A 22,414-nucleotide genomic window follows, 5' to 3' on the forward strand; every position below is an offset into this window, starting at 1 on the left:
GTTCTTGGTGAGACTATTATGCGTGTTTGCATTTGTAAGAATGTGGTTTTATCTGCTCAAGAGTTACTGCAAAAAGTGGAGCAGTTTTTTTCTGAATGCATCTACACCTCACTGATTCAGAAACATGATATTTAAAAAACAATTCTCCCTTCTGATCACACCTGCTGATTTCAAATACCTCCACAAGGAATGGCTCCGAATGGACTGTCTCAAGGGAACCTTAAGCTTTAAACTGCTTCACACTTACTGCTCATCTCCCAAAGGGCCTCTTTCTGTGCTGTATGTGTCACCCAGCAGTGACTACAAAATTAACTAAACTTCAAAAATTTCGCAAATTATAAAGATAATTCTTTCTTTCCATCCTGTGGGCTGTCTTGGGGATTGTCGGTTTCCTTGGTAACTTATTTTTACTTATATATCATTAATAGAATAGAAAGCGCTTGGCCGCGCTTGGGACATTTAACTGGGACACAACCATTCCTTAAGAATTGGTCCCTTCCAATTAAATTATTTTATTGCTCGAGATTGGGAGGGGGGAAAGTGGTGGTGGTGGGGCGAGGGTGGGGGGGGGGGGGGGGGGGGGGGCGCAGGGGGGATGGAGGTGGTGTGTGTTCTGGTGGTTCCAGCTGTGGGTGGGGGGCTGCTGGTTCCAGGGGAGACGGGCAGGGGGTGCAAAGTGAAACAGAGCACAGGGTCCCACTAACTGTAAATCCACCACTGCCTTATTATTTCTCCTTGGTTGCCTTGAGGAGAAGGTGATGGTGGGTCATCTTCTTGAATTTGACGCAACTGAGTGGCTTCCTGGGTCACCTCAGAGTGCAGTGAAGAGTCAAGTAGTATAACCAATACACTGCCTTGTGCATCGACTGTGTTAATTTCTAATTACTTTGCACAATGAAATAATTGACCAAAAGTTCAATTCAAGTAGCTGGTTTAGCTTTGAGATTCCTTTCCACTCACTTCACCCGAAACAATTAGAGCCAAATTAGAACTCAATCCACATCACAGCATTAATTGAAGTAGCCACTTACCTACTGCATAACAGTCTGAACTTGCAGCTGAATAAAAATGTTAGATATAAACGCACCGGGCTGGGAGATTCCCGTGGCGGCCGATTCGCGGGGTTCGTGTGAGCGTTCACACCTCGCTTGCGTCGGCCAGCGCCGGATTTCCGGCAGCACCGGCTCCGCGTTGGAAATTGACGGGAAGTCGCACAGACCATTTGAATGGTCATTTCAATATTATTGAATGTGATTAGCGGGCCCAGACTGAAGTCCCCGGGCCCACTAGCGCCTCCCACCCCTCCAGAGGACTTCACTCCAGCAGGGATTACAGTAGCTCCCCACTTTCAGGGAGCTGGTGTCCCAACCCTGCTGCAGTGAATGGGGGCAATTGGGGCCCTCCAAGGGGTCAGGCGACGGGGAGGGAGGAGGTGCCTCCTGGGCACTGGCAGGCTGGCAGTGCCAGCCTATGCCCCCTGACACTGTCCAAGAGGCAAAGTGTCAATGCCCAGGCCCTGCTTGGCACTGCTCATCGGGCATAGAGCAGTGCCAAGGGGGCGTGGCCTATGCAGGGGAGGGGCCTAGGAGATGGTGCCTAACAGATGATTGGTGGGGGTAGGGTTCCCGCTGCCACTCTGCAGTCGGTGGCAGAAGGAGGGAGACCAGTGATTGGGATGGGCTGGGGTTGGGGGATCAGCTGGGGGTGCAGTTTGCCTGCTGGGTGGGTTGGCACTGCAGGAAGGGGGATTGGGTCAGGACTGCGGGGGGGGGGGGCCTTACTGTTGTGGGGGTGGGCTGGAGATTGCAGCGTGCAGGGAGGACGGAGGTCGGGGCTAGGTCATCAATCTGGAAATAAGTGTTTCTCTCTCTCCCTGGTTTTGGAAATTCTGCTGGTTAGCTGAAAGCAAGGCTTCTTGCCTTCCTGGAGTAGAGATTGTGCTGTTGGTGGCTCGACCAGAGTCTCTCCCTGGTGTTCTGGGAAGCTGTTCCAACTTCAAACTGTTCTGGGTCTCCAGAGGCCTGTTAGCAGTTACAAGGCTGAGAAATCAGGGCTTCAATTCTCCAACCACAGGACTCAGTCCCAGTGTCACTTGAGCAGTAGTCTTTGCTGTGTTAAACCTGGGGAAAGGGTTCTGTCTATGGGAAGTTTTCTTTGATTGGAAAATTTTGGATATATTTGTTAAGGGTTTTATACATTATCGTGGTTATTTTGCTTTTTGTTTGTAATTGATAAAAGTTATTGCTAATTTTCTTTCCCTACATGTTAACTATATTCTTAAATAAACTTTGTTTGATAAAAGCTCCCTAGTGGGTCACTTGAATCTTACCTGAAGTGAAACATCTCATGCTTATCCTAGCCAATTCAAAATGCAAAACTTATGATCCAGGCGGGCTTCATAAAACACTTTGGAATTTCTGACCTGAATTATAACAAGTCATAAAATATACATCATAATATATATGTTTAGGTGAAGAAGTGGAATGGGATTTCAGTGCTAAACCAGATACTTAGATTGAACTTTGACCAATAGTTTCTATGCAGCTGCATGTGATATTTTGAGCTTTTAGAGGCAACTCGATCTCTCAGCATCTATGGCCTATTGCACCCTTCTTGTAGGAATATAAGCTATAGGCGCAGGCAATACATAGGCTGTATGTATTTAAAAATATATAAACTGGGCAGTGATCTTATTGAGATCCTGAGGGGACTTGACAGGGTGGATACTGAAAGGATGTTTTTCCTTGTGCGAGAGACAAGAACTAGGGGACACAGCTTAAAAATAAAGGGTGGGATCTTCCGACCGCGCTCGCCCCAAGACCAGAAAATCCTTTCCGAGGTCAATGGACCTTTGCATGGCAACCCTCCCATCCTGCCCCCCCTCCCCCCACCCCCCTCCAACCCACTACGATTCCCGTGACGGGCAGGATGGGAAAATTCTACCCAAAAGGATAAGGAGATTTTTTTTCTCTCGGGAGGGGTCAGGAGTCTTTAGAATTTTCTCTGCACTAGAGAACGCTAGAGACAGGGTCATTGAATATTTTTAAGGCAAGAGGTAGATAGATTCTTCACTATCAAGGGAGCCAAAAGTTATCAGGGGTAGGCAGGAATGTAGGGGAGTTGAGGTCACAATCAGATCAGCCATGGTCTTATTGAATGGCAGAGCAAGCTTGAGGGGCTGAATGGCCTTCTCCTGCTTCTACTTTGTATGTTCTTATATACATCAATTCCACATTCCTTCTCCATCGCCATATCCCTTGTGTCCCAAAATCTATTGAGCTCAGAGTTGGATATACTGAGTCTCCACAGCCATCTGAATGAAGGCATTTCTCCTCATCTTAGCTCCAAATGACTGACCTCTTACCCTGAGACTATGACGCCAGGGCTCTTGAGCCGGGGGGCTGTGGGGGCGGGGGGGGGGGAGGTGGAACAGCCTTTCAGCATCAATGTTGTTAAGCCCAATTAAAATTGGATATGTTTTAATGCAGCCACCTCTCATTTTTCTGAATTCCTGGTAGAAATGATCCTCTTACTCAATCTCCCTATCTCTAGATATAGGGCAGCACGGTGGCACAGTGGTTAGCACTGCTGCCTCATAGCGCCAGGGACCCGGGTTCAATTCCCAGCTTGAGTCACTGTCTGTGCGGAGTTTGCACATTCTCTCTGTGTCTGCGTGGGTTTCCTCCGGGTGCTCCGGTTTCCTCCCACAGTCCCAAAGATATGCAGGTTAGGTGAATTGACCATGCTAAATTCTCCCTCAGTATACCCAAACAGGCGCCGAAGTGTGCCGACTAGAGGGTTTTCACAGTAACTTCATTGCAGTGTTAATGTAAGACTAATGTAGTAACTAATAAAAAAAGGAATTCTCCCAAAAATTCTAAGTATCAGATTTGTGTGAAAACTGGAGTAATTCACGCATTTTTTTCAGTGGGAGTTCAGAGAAGCATCTCCCCCGCACTCTGTGCACTGCAGTGTCCGCCAGCGTGAATATCATTACATTTCAGGGGGCGGGGCCTATCCCCGCTGGAGAGGCTGAATTCAGCACGCTGAATGGGCTACTGCGCATGTGCCAATCTGTCGGTGCCGAGTTCAACGCATGCATAGTGGCCCCACACTGGCCTCACGATTGCTGGCCAGCTTGATCTCTGAGCAGCCCCATGACCCCCGCAACGCCGATTCTCCTCCCCCCACAGCCCGATTGCTGCCCCTCGGCCTCCGTCCTTACCCAGTCTGCCCTACATGTGACCCCAGGCCCACAGCAATGTGGTTGACTCTTAACTGCCCTCTGAAATGGCCCAGCAAGTCACTCAGCTCTTGACTTTAAAATATCTCGCTGTTCCTTCACTGTCACTGGGTCAAAATCCTGGCACTCCCTCTCTAAAAGCACTGTGTGTACCTACACCACAGGGACTGTCGTGCTTCCAGAAAACAGGTCACCACTATCTTCTCAAGGGCAATTACAGATGGGTAATTAATGCCGGTCTAGCCCGCAATGCGCACACCCGTAAATGAATTTAAAAACAACATTGTATTATCAATATCCAGAAACAGAATATGCAGTTGTATGTCTTGCCAGGGATTTCTTTGAATAATAGATAAATTCTGTTACTTTCCCTAGGAATTAAAAGAATTTAAAATATTCTTTCTGATATATTGTATATCAGCTAACTCGAGAGGGACTGTCTATGACCTGTCTCTCTCACTGGTGTCTGTTCCCACAACTTTGAGACTAACAATTTTTTTATTCATTCATGGGACATGGGCGTTGCTGGCTGGCCAGCATTTATTGCCCATCCCTAGTTGCCCAAAGGCAGTTGAGAGTCAACCACATTGCTGTGGATCTGGAGTCAAAAGTAAGCCAGACCAGGTAAGGATGCAGATTTCCTTCCCTAATGGACATTAGTGAACCAGATGGGTTTTTCCGACAGTCGGCAATGGTTTCATGATCATCAGTAGATTCTTAATTCCAGATATTTTGTTTTTATTGAATTCAAATTCCACCATCTGCTGTGGCAGGATTCAAACCCGGATCTCCAGAACATTAGCAGAGTCTCTGGGTTAATAGTCTAGTGATAATGCCACGAGGCCATCACCTTCCCCACATTCAACACAGCGCAACAAGTAACATATTACACGACCGCACTGGGCACATTCCCCCTCTTCAGTTCTCTGCCCAAAGACAGGTTCACCCCACAGTGCCGAGATCTCCACCACAGGTAGGGCATGGAGGCAGGTCCTGAATCCACCCACCCCATGCCGTTGGCACCAATCTAATCCCCACCAGCCATCCAGCCAACTGAGCCAATCGGCTCTCCAAGGAGTCTGTGTTGCTATGACAACATACACTTCAAGAAGTCTCACAACACAAGGTTAACTTCTTACTGTGCTTACCCCAGTCCAACGCCGGCATCTCCACATCATGGCTAACAACATACACTTTCACATCTTTGGACTATGGGAGAAAACCGGGGCACCCGAAGGAAACCTATGCAGACACGGGGAGAACGTGCAAACTCCACACAGACAGTGACCCAAGGCCGGAATTGAACCCAGATTCCTGGCATTGTGAGGCAGCAGTGCTAACCACTGTGCCGCCGTGCTGCCCATCCACTCAAGTTAGCAGATAGGAACGCAGTTTAACATCTCATCTGAAAGCTAGTACCTCCAACAGTACAGTGCACCCTCAGTACTGCCTTGGAGTGTCAGCCTTGATTGTGGTCCTCAGGCTCAGGAGTAGCGCTTGAACCCAGAACATTGTGCTTCAGGTACCAGTGTGCTACCAACTGTGCCATGGCTGACATGCTTTATACAAGGATACTGCTGATATTTCACTGTACTTACACTGCTTGGAAACAACCCTCCAGGGACAGACATGATGGAATATTTCTAAAACTTGTGGACACAGCTAACCTCATCACACTTGTGGCCTTGCCACTCATCTATTTTGCTGCCAGTTGTTTGTCTTACAAGTGCACGATTACAATATGTGGCCACTACTCATTCCTCATTCTGCCGACGTCAAGTATGTGGACATGGAAGCAGCATGGATCTCAGTGTGAAGTCAGCATGGATCTCAGTGTGAAGTCAGCATGGATCTCAGTGTGAGGTCAAATGACGACAGCTCACCTTTCCCAGAAAATCATTCTTTCCCACCATATCCCAGTCCCAGACTTCCACGGTGAACGACATTCCTTCTGTTGGCAAACCATCCTCCAGTTCAAACTCAAACACTTCATTCCAGTGAGGGAAACGAGTCTTCTTTATCGTCTAGAATATGGAAAGAGTGATCAAATCTTAGAACACAAATCAAAAAGGAATTCATAACATGCAATCTTGCAGAATAAATGGCAGATATTTTACACGGAATTTAAACAATAATAGGTTTAATCTTGTGCAGGAGTAAGTAGAAGAAAATAGTGTCCATGAAGCTACCAGGTTGCTTTTAAAAACCCAGCTGGTTCATTAATGTCTCTTAGGGCAGGAAATCTGCTCTCCTTACCCAGTCTGGCCTACATGTAGCACCAAGCCTGCAGCAGTGCAGTCGACTCATAACTGCCACCTCTACTTGCCTGGCAATCCACTCAGTTATATCAAAACTGCTGCAAGGAATTATAATAAGACTAAAAACTGATGGATCGCCCAGCTTCAACCTGGGGATCAGATGCAGAAATGACAAAGGCACACCCAGCCTTGCAAGATCCTTTCACATATCTACTGGGGACTGGCACTAACATTGGAAGCAAAAAGAACAAAGATACTTTCTCACCATCCAATAAATGTCCATCCACCCATCAAATCAACATCCATTTCTCACCACGCATCCCTGAATCTCTCAAGGAAACAGTTCTTGAGCATAAAAATGGTCTTTTTCTCTTTCTTTAACTTCCCTTCAGGCTCTCCCACTCCTATCTACCCCATCATTTCCTTTAGTTTACTCTATCTTATTTTCTTTTTGTCTGTATTATCTACTTCTCTCCATTTCTTGCATGTGTTTGACCACATTCCACCCACATTTTATCCACCACTGTGGTTTCCAACATTATTGGCCTTTTTTTCTGTTAATTAACTTCTTAAAAATACTTATTCCTTTCTCAGTGTGCAGAATACACGGGGCAAGCACCGAATCAATCTCCTTGCTTACTCCAAAAAAACAATTCAAATTCAAATTGAGTCCAATTCATGGCCCCCACAATACAGACAATGCAGATCAATGCATGACACCTGATCTCACGCTTGATCTTTGCCAAAAGGCCGAGAAGCCATTTATCCATCATTGTGGTTTCCAATTTTATTCTTTCTGTTTATTAACTGAACTGGTTTGAGCTGTCTTTGTCTTCCATCCCTCTGCCCATGAAACCAAATTGTTCCGCCACTCTTGGCTCCACAAAGATACCTCAACGTCCTGATGCGCTATCAATAAGGCGAAAGACTACTGATATGCCAATATAAGTGTAGGCTTTTATTCACAACAGAATCAGGAGCAGATCCCAACAAATAACCGACCTGGACTGAACAAGGGGGAGGAGACAGCCACCTTTATACTAGGTGCTGAGGGGAGGACCCAAACTGGAAGGGGATGTGTCCAGGTATGACAAGCACACACAACGGTGGTCCATATAGGACAAAGGCACAACTGAGGTCCACCACACGTCCCTTATTCCTCTTCCATTCAGATGCTTTTTGATTCATCTTGAAGTTTTTTTTACTTTAAAGGTTTAAGCTGTTTAATTGCGGGTACAATTTTGTCTTTTAAAAAGCATTTAGACAGTTACATGGATATAGAGGGATATGGGCCAAATGCGGGCAATTGGGACTAGCTTAGTGGTTAAAAAGAAGGGCGGCATGGACAAGTTGGGCTGAAGGGTCTGTTTCCATGCTGTAAACTTCTATGACTCAAATTCATCTCCATTTATCTGATGCTAGCCATTGTTTGGGAGTGACATTACTCAAAAATGATCAGACTGGCTGGAGGTGAGTTTTAAAGTCTTGGCCAGGGCTTTTAGGATGGTGGGGTTTCCAGCCAATACCAGCTGTGATCTAACCGCCCCAGCATTAATGGGACTTCCAACCTTCACTCAGGAGGATGTCCCGTCTTTGAGAGCTTCTGGCCAATCTGATTGCCTGATAGCTCTCTATTCTTAGCAGTGGATTTGGTGGGAGGCCGCACCACCATGATCTCTCCCACCCCCCTCCCCTCCTTCCCCCCTCCACTCCTCCCCAGTCCCAGATGGGACAGCTCCATTCTAAGCCCTGAGAGTCCAGAACCAGGTAAGTATGGGGCTTGAAGGCAGAGAGTAGGGGTCAGGCATGGGATGTGTATAGAGGAGGTTGTGGGTGTTGGTCCATAGGCCAGGTTGGGGAGGGATTGCGTACAGGCAACTAATTGGTGGAGAGGGTGCCCAATGTTGCACGATGGCCTTTGATGGAGGTGCCCCTCCACCCTTCCCACCCAAGACCTGAACAGCATCACTTTTAAGGCATTTCCCCCACCCCTAAAGCCTGAAAATTGAGGCAGGGCAACTAATGGCTCTTAGGTGGTCATTAATTGACAACTTAAGCGCCTCAATTCTGTGGGGCAAGAACAAATGCTCCAGCCTAGTCTTTGCCCATCCCGCTGTAAAATTACAGAGAGGTCAGGGCAGGCAGGAGCCTGGCGAGCATGCTAACTAAGGAATCTTACTGGCCCTCCTCTCCCACAAACCTGCAATGGGGGAACCTAAAATTCTGCCCCTGGTTTCTGCAACCGATGTTGTCCAGATTCTCAGTGAGCAAGTTGCATTGCAGATTGGAAAGAGAATCCATGCCAGAAAGGGGTCTTGCCAATGGTTAGCGTCACAAAGGGTGATAATTTCCAACATGGCAACCAAGGAAATATGCAACATTCTAAAACAATGTCATTTCACCTTATCTCCCAAAGTTATTGGATCATTTTTAAAAATCCAGGATCTGGATCTGCATCTTTGCCAAAATGAGTTACATCCTATCTGTGTACTAAGTTACGCTGAAACCCATCCATTAGTATTTGAGATATTATGTACAGATAAACAGATTAATGGGCAAAAACATTTCCTCCATCCACTTCCAGTGGCAGAGGTAAATCATGTCATAAATACAATATATGAACATCCAACAGTTGTACGCAGTGTTTATGAACTATGGTGTGCTTTACCAGGGGCCCAATATTTGGCTAGGACATCTGGCGATGGGCCGAATAAACCTTTGCATTAAGAAAGCCCTGGTCATCAAACTCAGTCAGTAATTAGGGAGCAATAGAACAATACATGTGGAGCTTCTTGAAAGTGGAGTCACAGGTGGACAGAGTGGTGAAGAAGGCATTCGGCATGCTTGGTTTCATTGGTCAGAACATTGAATATAGGAGTTGGAATCTCTTGTTGAAGTTGCACTAGACATTGGTACGGCCAAATCTGGAATAATGTGTACAGTTCTGGTCACCCTATTATAGAAAGGATATTATTAAACTAGAAAGAGGGCAGAAAAGATTTACTAGGATGAACTGCAGTAGTCTAAAAAGGTGGCTCATAATCACGTTCTCATGGGCATTTAGGGAAGGGGCACAAATACTAACATTGCCAGCAACTCCCACATCCCCTGAATAAATCAGTTTTTTTTAAATTATTTAATATTTAACTACTAAACAGTAACAATGAATTTGGATGGATTTTTCAAAGTTTGGCCTCAAAATAAAAGTTAAGCCATTGCTAATTTAAAGAATCATAGAATCCTACAGTGCAGAAGGAGGCCATTCGGCCCATCAAGTTTGCACTGACCACAATCCCACCCAGGCCTTATCCGCATAACCCCATGTATTTACCCTAGCTATTCCCCCTGACACCAAGGGGCAATTTAGCATGGCCAATCCACCTAACCCGCACGTCTTTGAACTGTGGGAGGAAACTGGAGTACCCGGAGGAAACCCACGCAGACACGGGGAGATTGTGCAAACTTCACACACTCACTCAAGCCGGAATTGAACCCGGGTTCCTGGCACTGTGAGGCAGCAGTGCTAACCAATTATGGACAAATATATTTTTATATACATCACCCTACAGTGAAATTTCACAGCCAAAAGATTTTACAGTTATATTTGGAATTAAACAATCGATAAAAGTAATATTTAAGTAGCTTTTTAGTTGTGACAGAATAATGATATCTAAACTCTGTTATATTGTTTGATTGTGTTATAACTGTTGCCAAACTGAATATATTTAAGAAGGAAACAAATAGATTTCTAAATGCATCAAGAGATATGGGGAGAGCACAAGAGTATGACATTGAGATGTAGGATCAGCCAAGATCATACTGAGCCACTCCTATTTTCTACTATAGGTCGTCAAAACAGATGCCACAAAGCTGATGAGGTTCAGTTTATGCTTTGATTTGAATGGAAAGCAGAGAAGAGAAATTTGTGGAATCAAACACATTTACAGTAAATACAGGTCAAGTTAACAGTTCAATTTGAAGCAAAATCAAATGTTGTTGTGGTACTAAAACAGGAGTTGAATGTGGTCAGTCAAAGCAATTCTTGTATGCATGCCAAACACGACTAGACTGTGGCTTCCATATCAAACTCAGGATATTGAAATAAGTATTCTTACGAAGCAGTGCATTTTAAGTTTTACAAATATGGAACAGACCTGAGTTAGAAACATTAAATTCTCAAACTGTCTCATTTCTTGCAATCACATTTAGCCATTATGATGTGGAGATGCCGGCGTTGGACTGGGGTGGGCACAGTAAGAAGTCTCACAACACCAGGTTAAAGTCCAACAGGTTTATTTGGAATCACTCACCTGATGAAGGAACAGCGCTCCGAAAGTTTGTGATTCCGAATAAACCTGTTGAACTTTAACCTGGTGTTGTGAGATTTAACAATTGAATCGCTTATTTCTGAGAGAATATTTATTCCTTATGCATACAAGCCATATCTTACAGGGAATATTATTCTGGTCCCAAACATTGTGGCAAAACCTATTACAGAAATAAAATTAAAACTTTTAATTTTAATGTGTTGGTTCAATTGGTGTTGACAAACCGAGACACACATTGGCACTGCAGGACCTCCATCGTGAATAATGGAGCACTGAGGGAGAAGCTGACTCCAAAATGATTGGCATCATGTGTTGTTGAACAGCTACAGCTATTATGCTAAGCAGTTGATTAATTACTAATGAACATATGTGGCAATGGTCTAGTGGTATTATCGCTAGACTATTAATCCAGAAACTCAGCTAATGTTCTGGGGACCCAGGTTCAAATCCCACCAGGTGGTGGAGATTGAATTCAATCAAAATTATCTGGAATTCAGAATCTACTGATGACCATAAAAATATTGTCGATTGTTGGAAAACTCCATCAGGTTCACTAATGTCCTTTGGGGAAGGAAATCTGCCGTCCTTACCTGGTCTGGCCTACATGTGACTAAAAAGCCACAACAATGGGGTTGACTCTCAACTGCCCTCCAAGGGCATTTAGGGATGGGCAATAAATGCTGGCCAGCCAGCGATGCCCATGAATGAATAAAAAAAGAACATACGAATTAGAAGCAGGAGTAGGCCATTCAGCCCCTCAAGCCCTGCTTCGCCATTCAATATGATCATCAAGGAATTCATGCTGAAATCAATATTTTCACTGATTTGACCATCAGTACACATTTAAAATATGATTTATCCTTGAGATATTTTAGCTGCTCACAGAATTCCAGGTTTCTAGTGATCTGATAGGACCTTACCAATTAATCCCAACAAAGATCACTGATTGCTATGTATCTGATCCTGCAGTATTAGAATTGATAATGTATGTTGGCAAGAACACAATCAAAGTTTATAAAATGATTAAAATAATGTTTGACTTCAATGACCAGGAAGAGAAAAATAAACAAGTGTTTTAAATTGTTCAATTTCTGGGCCAGAGAGGTTGATTGGCATCACATTAACAACTATCTAGTGGTTGTAAAGTTACTTACACTGTTACTTATCGGATGTAACTTTCCGTGACAGGTTTAACAGGGAATTAATGTATAAATCCAGCAAATTCTTAGAAATAATGGGGAGATTACAGACAAAGATGCCTCTTGTGCAAAACAAATGGTCGAGTGGTGTAGTTGGACCAGCAAGTTTGGGAAATTTGTGTATTATTTAATCCCCCGAACCTGTTGGCACTGCCAGCGCCATCAAAATGCCATTATTCTTCCAGCCAAGATCATTTAAAAAGATTCATTAGATATTAATTGCCAAGGCTTGCTTGGCCATTCAGAGGGTCTGGAGTCACATGTAGGTCAGACTAGGTATGAGTGGCAGATTTTATTTCCTAAAGGACACTGGTGAAGCAGATGGGTTTTTACAACAATCAACAATGGTTTCATGGTCATTTTAATTCCAGATTTTTATTGAATCCAAATTCCACCACCTGCCGTGATGGGATTTGAACTCTGGCTCCTCCCAGAACATTGCTCTGGATTATTAGCTCAGTGACAATACCACTACACCACTGCCTCCTCCTATTTAGCCTATTACATTTTGTCAAGCTATTCCAGCAGAACTGCTCGACCGCAAAACAGACAATAAAATCTTTGCACATTAGTCAGCAAGTTAGAATGAATTTAGGAAGTAAAGAATAATGACGTCAGAAAAAAACTAAACTCAGTAGTAATTTATTCTTCAAACACTTGGTAAGATGTAAGCCTCCACATTTATCTAATGTTCCAAATGCAAGCAAAGTTCTTTCTGAGTGAATTCATCCAGAGGAATATGTGGAAACAGATGGATGCTAGTTATTGGGGTTTATATAAGTGCAGGCATCCAAAGTGTGGGTTGCCTTATTATTAATCTACGGAGCATTATTTGCAGATTCCTTATATTACAGGGACATTAACTGAATTTCTTCCATTTTTTGTTCCCACAGCTACTGATCTGACAGCTCCCAGAACATTAAGCATTAATAATTCACGACAGAAATAGTTTATATTCTCACTATATGACTCATTGGAGGTATCTAAAAATATACATTTAACCATCATTGGCTCAACACAATTGGAGAGTGGCCTTTAGCAATTTAACAGTTTGGGTAAAAGTCAAAAGAGAAGTCACGTCCTTACATTTCTAGGACAATATTTTCCTGTAATATTTTTCTTCAGATCCGATTCAGAGAATTTTTTCTTTCCAATTCTCTTCCTGCACCTAGTGGTGCACTAAGGTAGACTTCTGTCTGCTGCCATAGCTAGTAATTCCTGGAACAGATCACTAGTCTGTTACCAGGGTCTTATAGCTTGAGGGGCGCGACTCCACATCAAGTGTGGCTAACCTGGAGTCTCCCTCGCTCTTACCCCAGCTATTGCCATGTTTAGAAGAATTTGCAGATCAATGCTTTAACCTGTTTGACCACATTATGAAAACACCTTCCTTGGCCATCATGTCCTGAGGTGGGACTTGAACCCAGAACGTCTGGCTCAGAGGCAGGGATATCACGCACTGCACCACAAGACCTCCCATTCAGAGAATTTTAGCAGCAAAAAAATTCCTTTGGAAAGGAATGGAAGTCATCACCTATAAAGTCTGAAAGACTACTAAAGAATGGACTGTGCTCGGAATACCCTCGAATAAATTTGGGATGACATGGTGGCACAGTGGTTGGCACTGCTGTCTCACAGCTCCGGGGACCTGGGTTTGATTCCTGGCTTGGGTCACTGTCTGTGTGGAGTTTGCACGTTCTCCCTGTGTCTGCGTGGGTTTCCTCCGGGTGCTCCGGTTTCCTCCCACAGTCCAAAGGTGTGCGGGTTAGGTTGATTGGCCATGCTAAATTGCCCTTTAGTGACCCAGGATGTGTAGGTTACAGGGATTAGTGGGGCAGATTTGCGGGGATGGTGCCTGGGTGAGATTGTTATCGGTGCAGGCTCAATAGGCCAAATAGCCTCCTTTTGCATTGTAGGGTTTCGGTGATTCTATGAAATGACTTTCAAAATGTATTTGTTGTTATTTTTCCCACCAGATGTTTTCTGTAAGGTTTTTTTTGGACTGTTTGCTGGGATGTAGTGTCATAGGCATTGATCACCTTGGTGGATCTCATTTAGGCGAATATGATTCACCTGAATGATACACTGGATGGTGACAAGCTATAGTCAGGGCCAATACCGACAAGCTCCAACCTGTTCCTACCTGGTGACTACAAACACAAACATACACATACACACAAACACACAAATGTTCATACACTTGGAGTAGAGGTCATTGAATAGCAGCAGGGTGCAAGAATCCTCACTGATATTCCCGCTTCCTAACCCCAGACACAGAGACCAATTGACCTAATCCAGCATTTCAGCTGCTAATTTAGCACCTACAGTTAAAATGGCACTTTTATCATCCACACAAAACCCACTAAGCCATAAAGAGATTTTTTTGTTTTCAAAAATACTTTGTAGCATACTTGTGGCATCAACACCATTATTCAAGAAAGGAAAAAAAGAGAGAGAAAACAGGCAACTATAGGCCAGTTAGATTGGCATCATTTGTTGGGAAAATACTGGGATTTATCAATAAGAATGTGTTAACAAGGCAATTAGAATATCATAATATAATTGGGTAGAGTTAATGTGCTTTTATGAAAAGGAAGTCATGTCTAACAAATTTATTAGTTTGTGAGATTAGATAAAGGGGAACCAATGGATGTAGTATATGTAGATCTCCAAAAGATGTTTGACATGGTGCTACATAAAAGGTTTAGTTCAGTTGGCTGAGAAGCTGGTTAGTGATGCAGGGTGATGCCAACAGCACCGGTTCAATTCCTGTACCGGCTGAGGTTATTCATGAAGGCCCTGCCTTCTTAACTTTGCTCCTTGCCTGAGGTGTGGTGGTTCTCAGGTTAAAATCACCACCAATCATAGCTTATGGTCATCTGGGATAAATACAACTTTATCTTTACGTAAATGGTTATTAGATAAGGTAAGGATCCATGGATTGGTTAATGAACAGAGAGTAGGCATAAATGGGGAATTTTCAATTTGGCAGCCTGCTAGTGGACTGCTGCAAAGGATCAGTTCTGGACCCTCAGCTGTTTACAGTCTATATTAGTGACTAAGATTAAAGTACCAGTGGCAATGTATTCAAGTTTGCTTAACATCCAAAGCGAGGTGGAACTATAGCTGTCAAGAGGGCAAAAGAGTCCACAAAGGAATAGACAGGTTTAGTGAGTGGGCAACAAGATGGTGGATAGAGGGTGATGCGGGAAGATGATTATTCACTTTAGTAGGAAGACTAGAAAAACAGAATATTATTCAAATGATGAGAAACATTTAAATGTTGGTACTTAAGGAGGTTTATATGTCCTCATAACAAAGAAAACAAAGACTTTGAGGAAGAATCTCTTCACGTGGAAGATACATAAATCTTTGGAATGCTTACTCCAGAGAGCCATAAATGTTGTTATTGAGTGTACTCATGACTAATATTGACAGATTTTTTGAACTCCAGTGGAAATCAAGTGATATAGGGAGCAGGCAGAAAAGTGGAATTGAAGTAAAATAATCAGTCATGATTTTGTTAAATGGCAAAACAGGCTCAAGGAGCCATATGGCCTGCTCCTGCTCTGAGACTTATCTTCTTATGTTCTTATGATTGTATTATGCAATATTCCAATATTCCAGGTGGTACAGTGATTAGCGCTGGTGCCTCACAGCACCAGGGACCTGGGTTCGATTCCCGGCTTGGGTCACTGTCTGTGGGGAGTCTGCACATTCTCCCCATGTCTGCATAGGTTTTCTCCGTGTGCTCCAGTTTCCTCCCACAGTCGAAAAGACGTGCTGATTAGGTGCATTGGCCATGCTAAATTCTCCCTCAGTGTACCCGCACAGGCACTGGAGAGTGGCGACTAGAGGATTTTCACAGTAACTTCATTGGAATGCTAATGTAAGCCTACTTGTGACACTAATAAATAAACTTTAAACTGTGTTGAAGATGGCATTGTTCCTACACACTTTTTTAAAAATCAGTTCACCTTATAGATAGGATAAATCAGCTCTTCAATGCCGAATGCTTTCTATGTAAATGTAAACCCAACTTGTTCACTGTTAGCCACATCTCCATGCATAAACAAGAGAGAAAATACAAGACTGTAAGACTTACGGCAGTTTCTGTAGTTTTGTTGTTAAATACCACTCTTGCAAATGGATCCGACGTGCCAGAAATGTCTCTTGGTGCGAGGTCTCTAAGGAGAGAATAGAAAATAAAAAGTCCATGATATTTCCTTCGATCACAGCTGAGTGGGAAGATGTTAAATTTCCACGTGAGTGCAGGGTTGCAACATAACTAATTAGCAGTAATAAGCTGATAAGAGCTGGATGTGGGGATGTACTTCTGAGGCTGTATAAAGCACTGGTCAGACCCCATTTGGAGTATCATGAGCAGTTTTGGGCCCTGTATCTAAGGAAGGATGTGCTGGCCTTGGAAAGGGTCCAGAGGAGGTTCGCAAGAATGATCCCTGGAATGAAGAGCTTGTCGTATGAGGAACGGTTGAGGACTCTGGGTCTGTACTCGTTGGAGTTTAGAAGGATGAGGGAGGATCTTATTGAAACTTACAGGATACTGCGAGGCCTGGATAGAGTGGACATGGAGAGGATGTTTCCACTAGTAGGAAAAACTAGAACCAGCGGGCACAACCTCAGGCCCTTTAAAATAGAGATGAGGAGGAATTTCTTCAGCCAGAGAGTGGTGAATCTGTGGAACTCTTTGCCGCAAAAGGCTGTGGAGGCCAGGTCATTGAGTACCTTTAAGACAGAGATAGATAGGTTCTTGATTAATAAGGGGACCAGGGGTTATGGGAAAAAGGCAGGAGAATGGGGATGAGAAAAGTATTAGCCATGATTGAATGGCGGAGCAGTTTCGATGGACCGAGTGGCCTAATTCTGCTCCTATGACTTATGGTCTTAAGAGTAAACCCATCAAGAAAATCTGAGCAGCAATTTAGTACACAATGGAGCCAGCGATCACCTCTTCTAATTTTAATCAAACCTGCTATACTGGTAAGATGGACCCAAGGAGATTGTCAGTCACTTCAGTAGGAGGAGGCGCCTGTCCCTGAGGTGGGTGGCATGGCCTCCTATTAGGTAGACAGGCTGATTAAAACCAGCTAAAACACTCTGGGCATCTAGCCCCTCGAGCCTGCTCCACGATTCAATAAGATCATGGCTGATCTTTTTGTGGGCTCAGCTCCACTTACCCACCCACTCACTGTAGCGCTTAATTCCTTTGCTGTTCGAAAATCTACCTTTGCCTTAAAGCATTCAAGTTATGGCTTTGGTAGGTGCTACTCTTGCTACTATTTTCTACCTTTTTCTCTGTGGCAAGTTTTTAACTTTCATCTTGAAGTTTTACCCTCCTGAGATATGAGCATGAATGAGATGCTAAAAACCAGCTGCAAGGTTTTGTAAGGGATTGGCACGGCTGAGAGGCACATGTGGAAAAGCTGATGCATTGCAATTTCTGGACCCTCATGAGAAGCATTTGTGTCCTTGTCATCCTATTTTTAAGTATGCCGTCTCTACACTTGTTTGCAGGTCCTCTGGCTAATGTATATAATCCGTTTATTAACTGTTACTGTGAGTGATGCCTTGAAATGCCAAACATTGAGCACAGAGAGCAGAGCAATCACTGCCACTTCTGGAAATGGCTAGCAAGAGGCCCAGGCCACCATAACGGCCAGCCTCATGTTCGTTCAACTGCTGAGCAACCAGCACAATAGGTGGCACTCTGATTTGAGGGGGCAAAGGTTATGTGGCCCACCCACAGATCACAAGCCTGTAGCAAAGGATTACAAAGGAGAACTGGCCTATGTTGGGAGTGGGTGGGACAGATTGGTTATTTAAAGGGTGAACAATAAGAGTAAAAAGTGAGAAATAAGTTATCCTTTATTGTTTTCCGGACTGCTTCCAGCGATCCCTTTAAGGATGTTGTTGTGGCAATTTCTCACTCTGTGTAGTGGACAAGTCCAACATTTAGCAAGTGCCATGCTTAAATGCATCAAAGTGGCATTGGAGCCCAACAACATCATAAGATCCAGTTCACATTGAATACGGAAGCTCTCATCTGTTTCTGATGGGAGCTGGATAGTTATGTTAAGGCCTACACAATAATGACTGCACTTCATTAATATTTAATTGGCTGTAAAGCGTTTCGAGACGTCCTGAGGTCGTGAAATGCGCATCTTTTTTTTCTTCTTCACCCAAGGGAGGCAGTGGGCAGGTCTCAGCCACCCCTACCTCCCCCGCCTTGCTGCAGCCCTGTCGCTACTGAGAGACAAAGCGGTTGGGAGCCTACAGGATCTGTATGTCTCCAGATACAGTTGTATGGCACACATGACGCTTAACAGCGATGCAATACCACTTCCACTAGTGTTGGAAAAATTCAGGGCTAGTCACCAGAGCACGATGCCTTTCGCTCCTGTTCGGAGAGAAGCAAAGTTTCTCCTGCCATCCAAAAAAAAGTATTAACAGTCACAAAATAATTGAAAATAAGCTGTGCATTGTCCCTGTCACAGCAAGTGTGGGCACAGCATGAATCTATAATCGAAACATGTTTGTTCCTCTTTGCTGCCAAATCCAATCTGCCTGCGGTGAGGACCCAGCCTTGGAACATCTCTGGGTGGCTCGTGGGACCCTCTGGGTTCCAGAAATGTAAGTTTTGAGAAAGGCTGAAGTTTTCAAGGTTTGGAAAAGAACTGAAATAGTGGACCATGTTCATTGCTCACTAAGCGAAATGGTTCAAGTACCAGCCAGCCCAAGTTAAAAATAAGAATTCTGAGGTAAAAGAGAAAGTCTGAATGTTTTTTCCCTTCCCAGGTGGGAGAGTTGTGGGATTTAAAATAAATGCGATTGTGAGCAGATAATTTGAACGGGTTCAAAAGAAAATTGAATTCAATACCAGAGAAATAATGAGGCTGCAATGCATGAAATAAAGGCAAGTTCAATGTCCCCAAGGGCACTTCTTGTCTGTAAAAATTCCTAAATTGGCTTTATTTAAATTCCTAAATTGGCTTTATTCAAATTCCTAAATTGGCTTTATTTGCGAGGCCTGCTGCGTGGAGCACTCGAGTCCCATAGATCATAACTCAATCATAGAATCCCTACAGTGCAGAAGGAGGCCATTTGGCCCATTGAGTCTGCATCAGCAACAATCCCACCCAGGCCCTATTCCTGTAACCCTGCACATTTACCCTAGCTAGATCCCCTAGCACTAAGGGGCAATTTAGCATGGCCAATCCACCTAACCTGCACATCTTTGGACTGTGGGAGGAAACCAGAGCACCCGGAGGAAACCCACGCAGACGCGGGGAGTTCATGCAAACACCACACAGACAGTGACCCAAGGCCGGAATTGGACCTGGGTTCCCGGCGCTGTGAGGCAGCAGTGCGAACCACTCTGCCGCCCCTGGTCTTAAAAGAAGATTTTTGTGCAGAATAACTAGTTTGCTTTCTTGAGAATTCATGTTGTACCGTGTTATCGTGACACCTGCTAGATAGATCTCAAAGTTTCTCTAGTTACGGCTAAAAAGTATAAAATCAAAGAGCCTTGCAGCACAGAAGGAGGCCAGTTGGTGTCAGTGTGTGAAAAGAACTGACCAATTTAGCCTCACACCCCAGCATTTCATCCACAACTTTGTAAGTTATATCTGAATGATTAACCTCTCAAAGTGCTTCAGATTCAAAGACAGATAAATATCAAATTGTGATATGGCAGAGAAAAAAAAAAATCTCTTGACGTTGAGTAGATATCAGAGGGCAGAGATTCTGCCGACGCAGTCACGAAATGCTGTTCCAGGCATTCAAACCCCTGCCAATTTTGTGACCTTTCCTTTGAAGAGTTTTTCTCATTTAAAACCACAACGAAATGGCATTCCAATGGGAAACAAAACAGGTAATCCCATACCCATTCCGGCTGCCAGCAGATTCAGGGGAATTCCAGTTTTCCTGTGCTGACTGGTTCCCTTTGGTGGTCACTCTTAAACCGCAATCAAATAAAATCAAAACAGGACAGTGAAGGTACTTGACTATCAGAAATAGCTTTGTGATGACTATCATTTCAGTTTTCTGATCATTCTAAAGCCCACATTCTGAAGACACGCACAGCGCAACAGTACAAGTCAGTGGAGCATGGAAACCATTCAATGCTGCCTCGCCTAGCAGATATTAAAGAGGCAGGCTGGGATTTTTAGGATGGTGAGGTTTCCCTTGCTGCCAATCACAGAGTCGACAGCTAAGACCTCCCCGCAGTGACTGCCAGTCCTGAGCCATTTAAAGCTCCAACAAGCGTCAATTGGTTGGAGATGGGTCTTCCGCCGTTCACTTGCGGTGGCGCAATGGTATTGTCAGTAGACTAGTAATCCATCCTGCCTCAAATCCAGCCACCCCCACAAACTCTTGATCACCTCCCTCTGAGCTCTTGATCATCCAATTTTGCTCCCCTCTCATATATGAGGACCCAGGTTCAAATCCCATCACAGCAGATGGTGAATCAAAAAAATCTGGAATTAAAAATCTACCGATGACCATAAAACCGTTGTGAATTGTCGTAGAAACCCATCTGGTTCACTAATGGCCTTTAGGGAAGGAAATCTGCTGTCCTTACCCAGTCTGGCCTACACATGACTCCAGAGCCACAGCAATGTGGTTGACTTTTAAATGCCCTCAGCGATGGGGAATAAATGCTGGCCCAGCCAGCGCCACCCACATCCCATGAACGAATAAAGAATAGTCCCACCTCAGCGAGCTACCGGCCAATCTGCTTGTTGGGTAGTTCTCTAATCCCTGCAGCGCATAAGCTGCCGTGGACAGGACAGGAACTGCAAGCTGTCCCAGGAGTCCAGGACCAGGTAAGCGTGGGAGTGCCACAACGGTGATGGGAAGGTGAGGCCTAGGAAAATAGGCAAAGGGGTTGGGGTTGTTGATAGAGAGGCCAGGGGGAGGGTGGACCTGCAGGACCAGGCATGGACTGCTTCAGTATCTGAGGTGTTGTAAAGAAAACCGAACATTATGCAAGCATCAGTGAACATCTCTATTGTTGACTTTATATTGGAGGGAAGGTCATTGATGAAGCAGCTGAAAGTGATTGTGTCTAGGACGCTACCTTGAGGAACCCCTGCAGCGATGTCCTGGGACTGAGATGATTGACCTCTAACAAACACAGTCATCTTCTTTTGTGCTTATTCCAGTCAATGAAGTGTTTCACTCTTAATTCTCACTGGCTTCAATTTTGCTCAGGTTCCTTAATGCCACACTCATTGATGTCAAAGGTAGTCACTCATACATCACCTCCAGAATTCACCTCCTTTGTCCATGTTTGGATCAAGGCGATAATGAGGTCCAGAATGTAAGCCTTCATGGAATGCAAACTGACCTTTTATAGAATCATAGAATCCTGACAGTATAGAAAGAGGCCATTTAGTCCATCAAGCCTGCACTGACCACAATCCCACCCAGACCCTATACTCGAAACCCCACATATTTACCCTGCTAATCTCCCTGACATTAAGGGTCAATTTAGCATAGACAATAAACACATCTTTGCAGTGTGGGAGGAAACCGGAGCACCCAGAGAAAACCCATGCAGACACGGGGAGAACGTGCAAACTCCACACAGACAGTTACCTGAGGCCAGAATTGAACTTGGGTCCCTGGCGCTGTGAGATGGCAGTGCTAACCACTGTGCCACCGTGCCGCCCCTTTAGTGAGGAGGTTATTGCTGAATACTTATGACTGAGAGTAGACTAATGGGACAATAACCTGACAGATTGAACTTGTCCCTTTTTAGTGGAAAGGACATTTCTAGCCATTTTGCCTTTTTGTCAGATAGATGCCAGTGTTGTAGCTGTACTTGAACAACTTGACTAGGGGATACAGCTAGTTCAGGCTACTGCCATGATGTTGTCAGGACCACAAGCTTTTACTATATTGAGCATTTTCAATTTTTCTTGATATCATGTGGAATGAATCGAACTAACTGAAGACTGGCACCTGCTTTGCTCAGTACAACAGGAGGAGGTCAAAATAAATCTTCCACTTGGCACTTCTTGCTGAAGATGTTTGACTTGACCTTTGCACTGGCATTCTGGGCTCTGTCATTATTGATGAAGGGAATATCAATGCAGCCTCAAATTCGATTCTGGAAGGTCAGTTGGAGAAGACTGATTCTGCAGCCTATTTTTACCCAGCCTTACACTTATTTACAAAGTGAACCTAATTCAACCTCACCACTGTATCAGTAATGGATGGGCCATTCAGCCCATCGAGTCTGCACCGACCACAATCCCACCCGGGTCCTATTCCTGTAACCCCTCATATTTACCCTGCTAATACCCCTGGTATTAGGGTTAATTTAGCATGGCCAATCAACCTAACCCGCACATCTTTGGA

General features: G+C 44.3%; 1 protein-coding gene and 1 non-coding gene across 2 annotated transcripts in view; both read right to left on the minus strand.

Moving 5' to 3' along the window:
- The window catches only part of rasal1a (RAS protein activator like 1a (GAP1 like)), a 275,372-nt gene that overhangs the window by 167,558 nt on the left and 85,400 nt on the right, over positions 1–22,414 (minus strand). The window contains exons 6-7 of the mRNA XM_078227421.1: positions 16,134–16,215; positions 6,127–6,267 (exon numbers count right to left, since the gene is read on the minus strand). Coding sequence (XP_078083547.1) covers positions 6,127–6,267; positions 16,134–16,215 — 223 coding nt within the window. The remainder of the gene's footprint in view (positions 1–6,126; positions 6,268–16,133; positions 16,216–22,414) is intronic.
- LOC144503220 (small nucleolar RNA SNORD19) lies at positions 3,268–3,345 on the minus strand. Its single transcript, XR_013499448.1, has one exon. It is a non-coding gene; the product is annotated as a small nucleolar RNA SNORD19 (small nucleolar RNA).

This window comes from Mustelus asterias, chromosome 13 (assembly GCF_964213995.1).
Source record: "Mustelus asterias chromosome 13, sMusAst1.hap1.1, whole genome shotgun sequence".
Taxonomy (NCBI): Eukaryota; Metazoa; Chordata; class Chondrichthyes; order Carcharhiniformes; family Triakidae; genus Mustelus; species Mustelus asterias.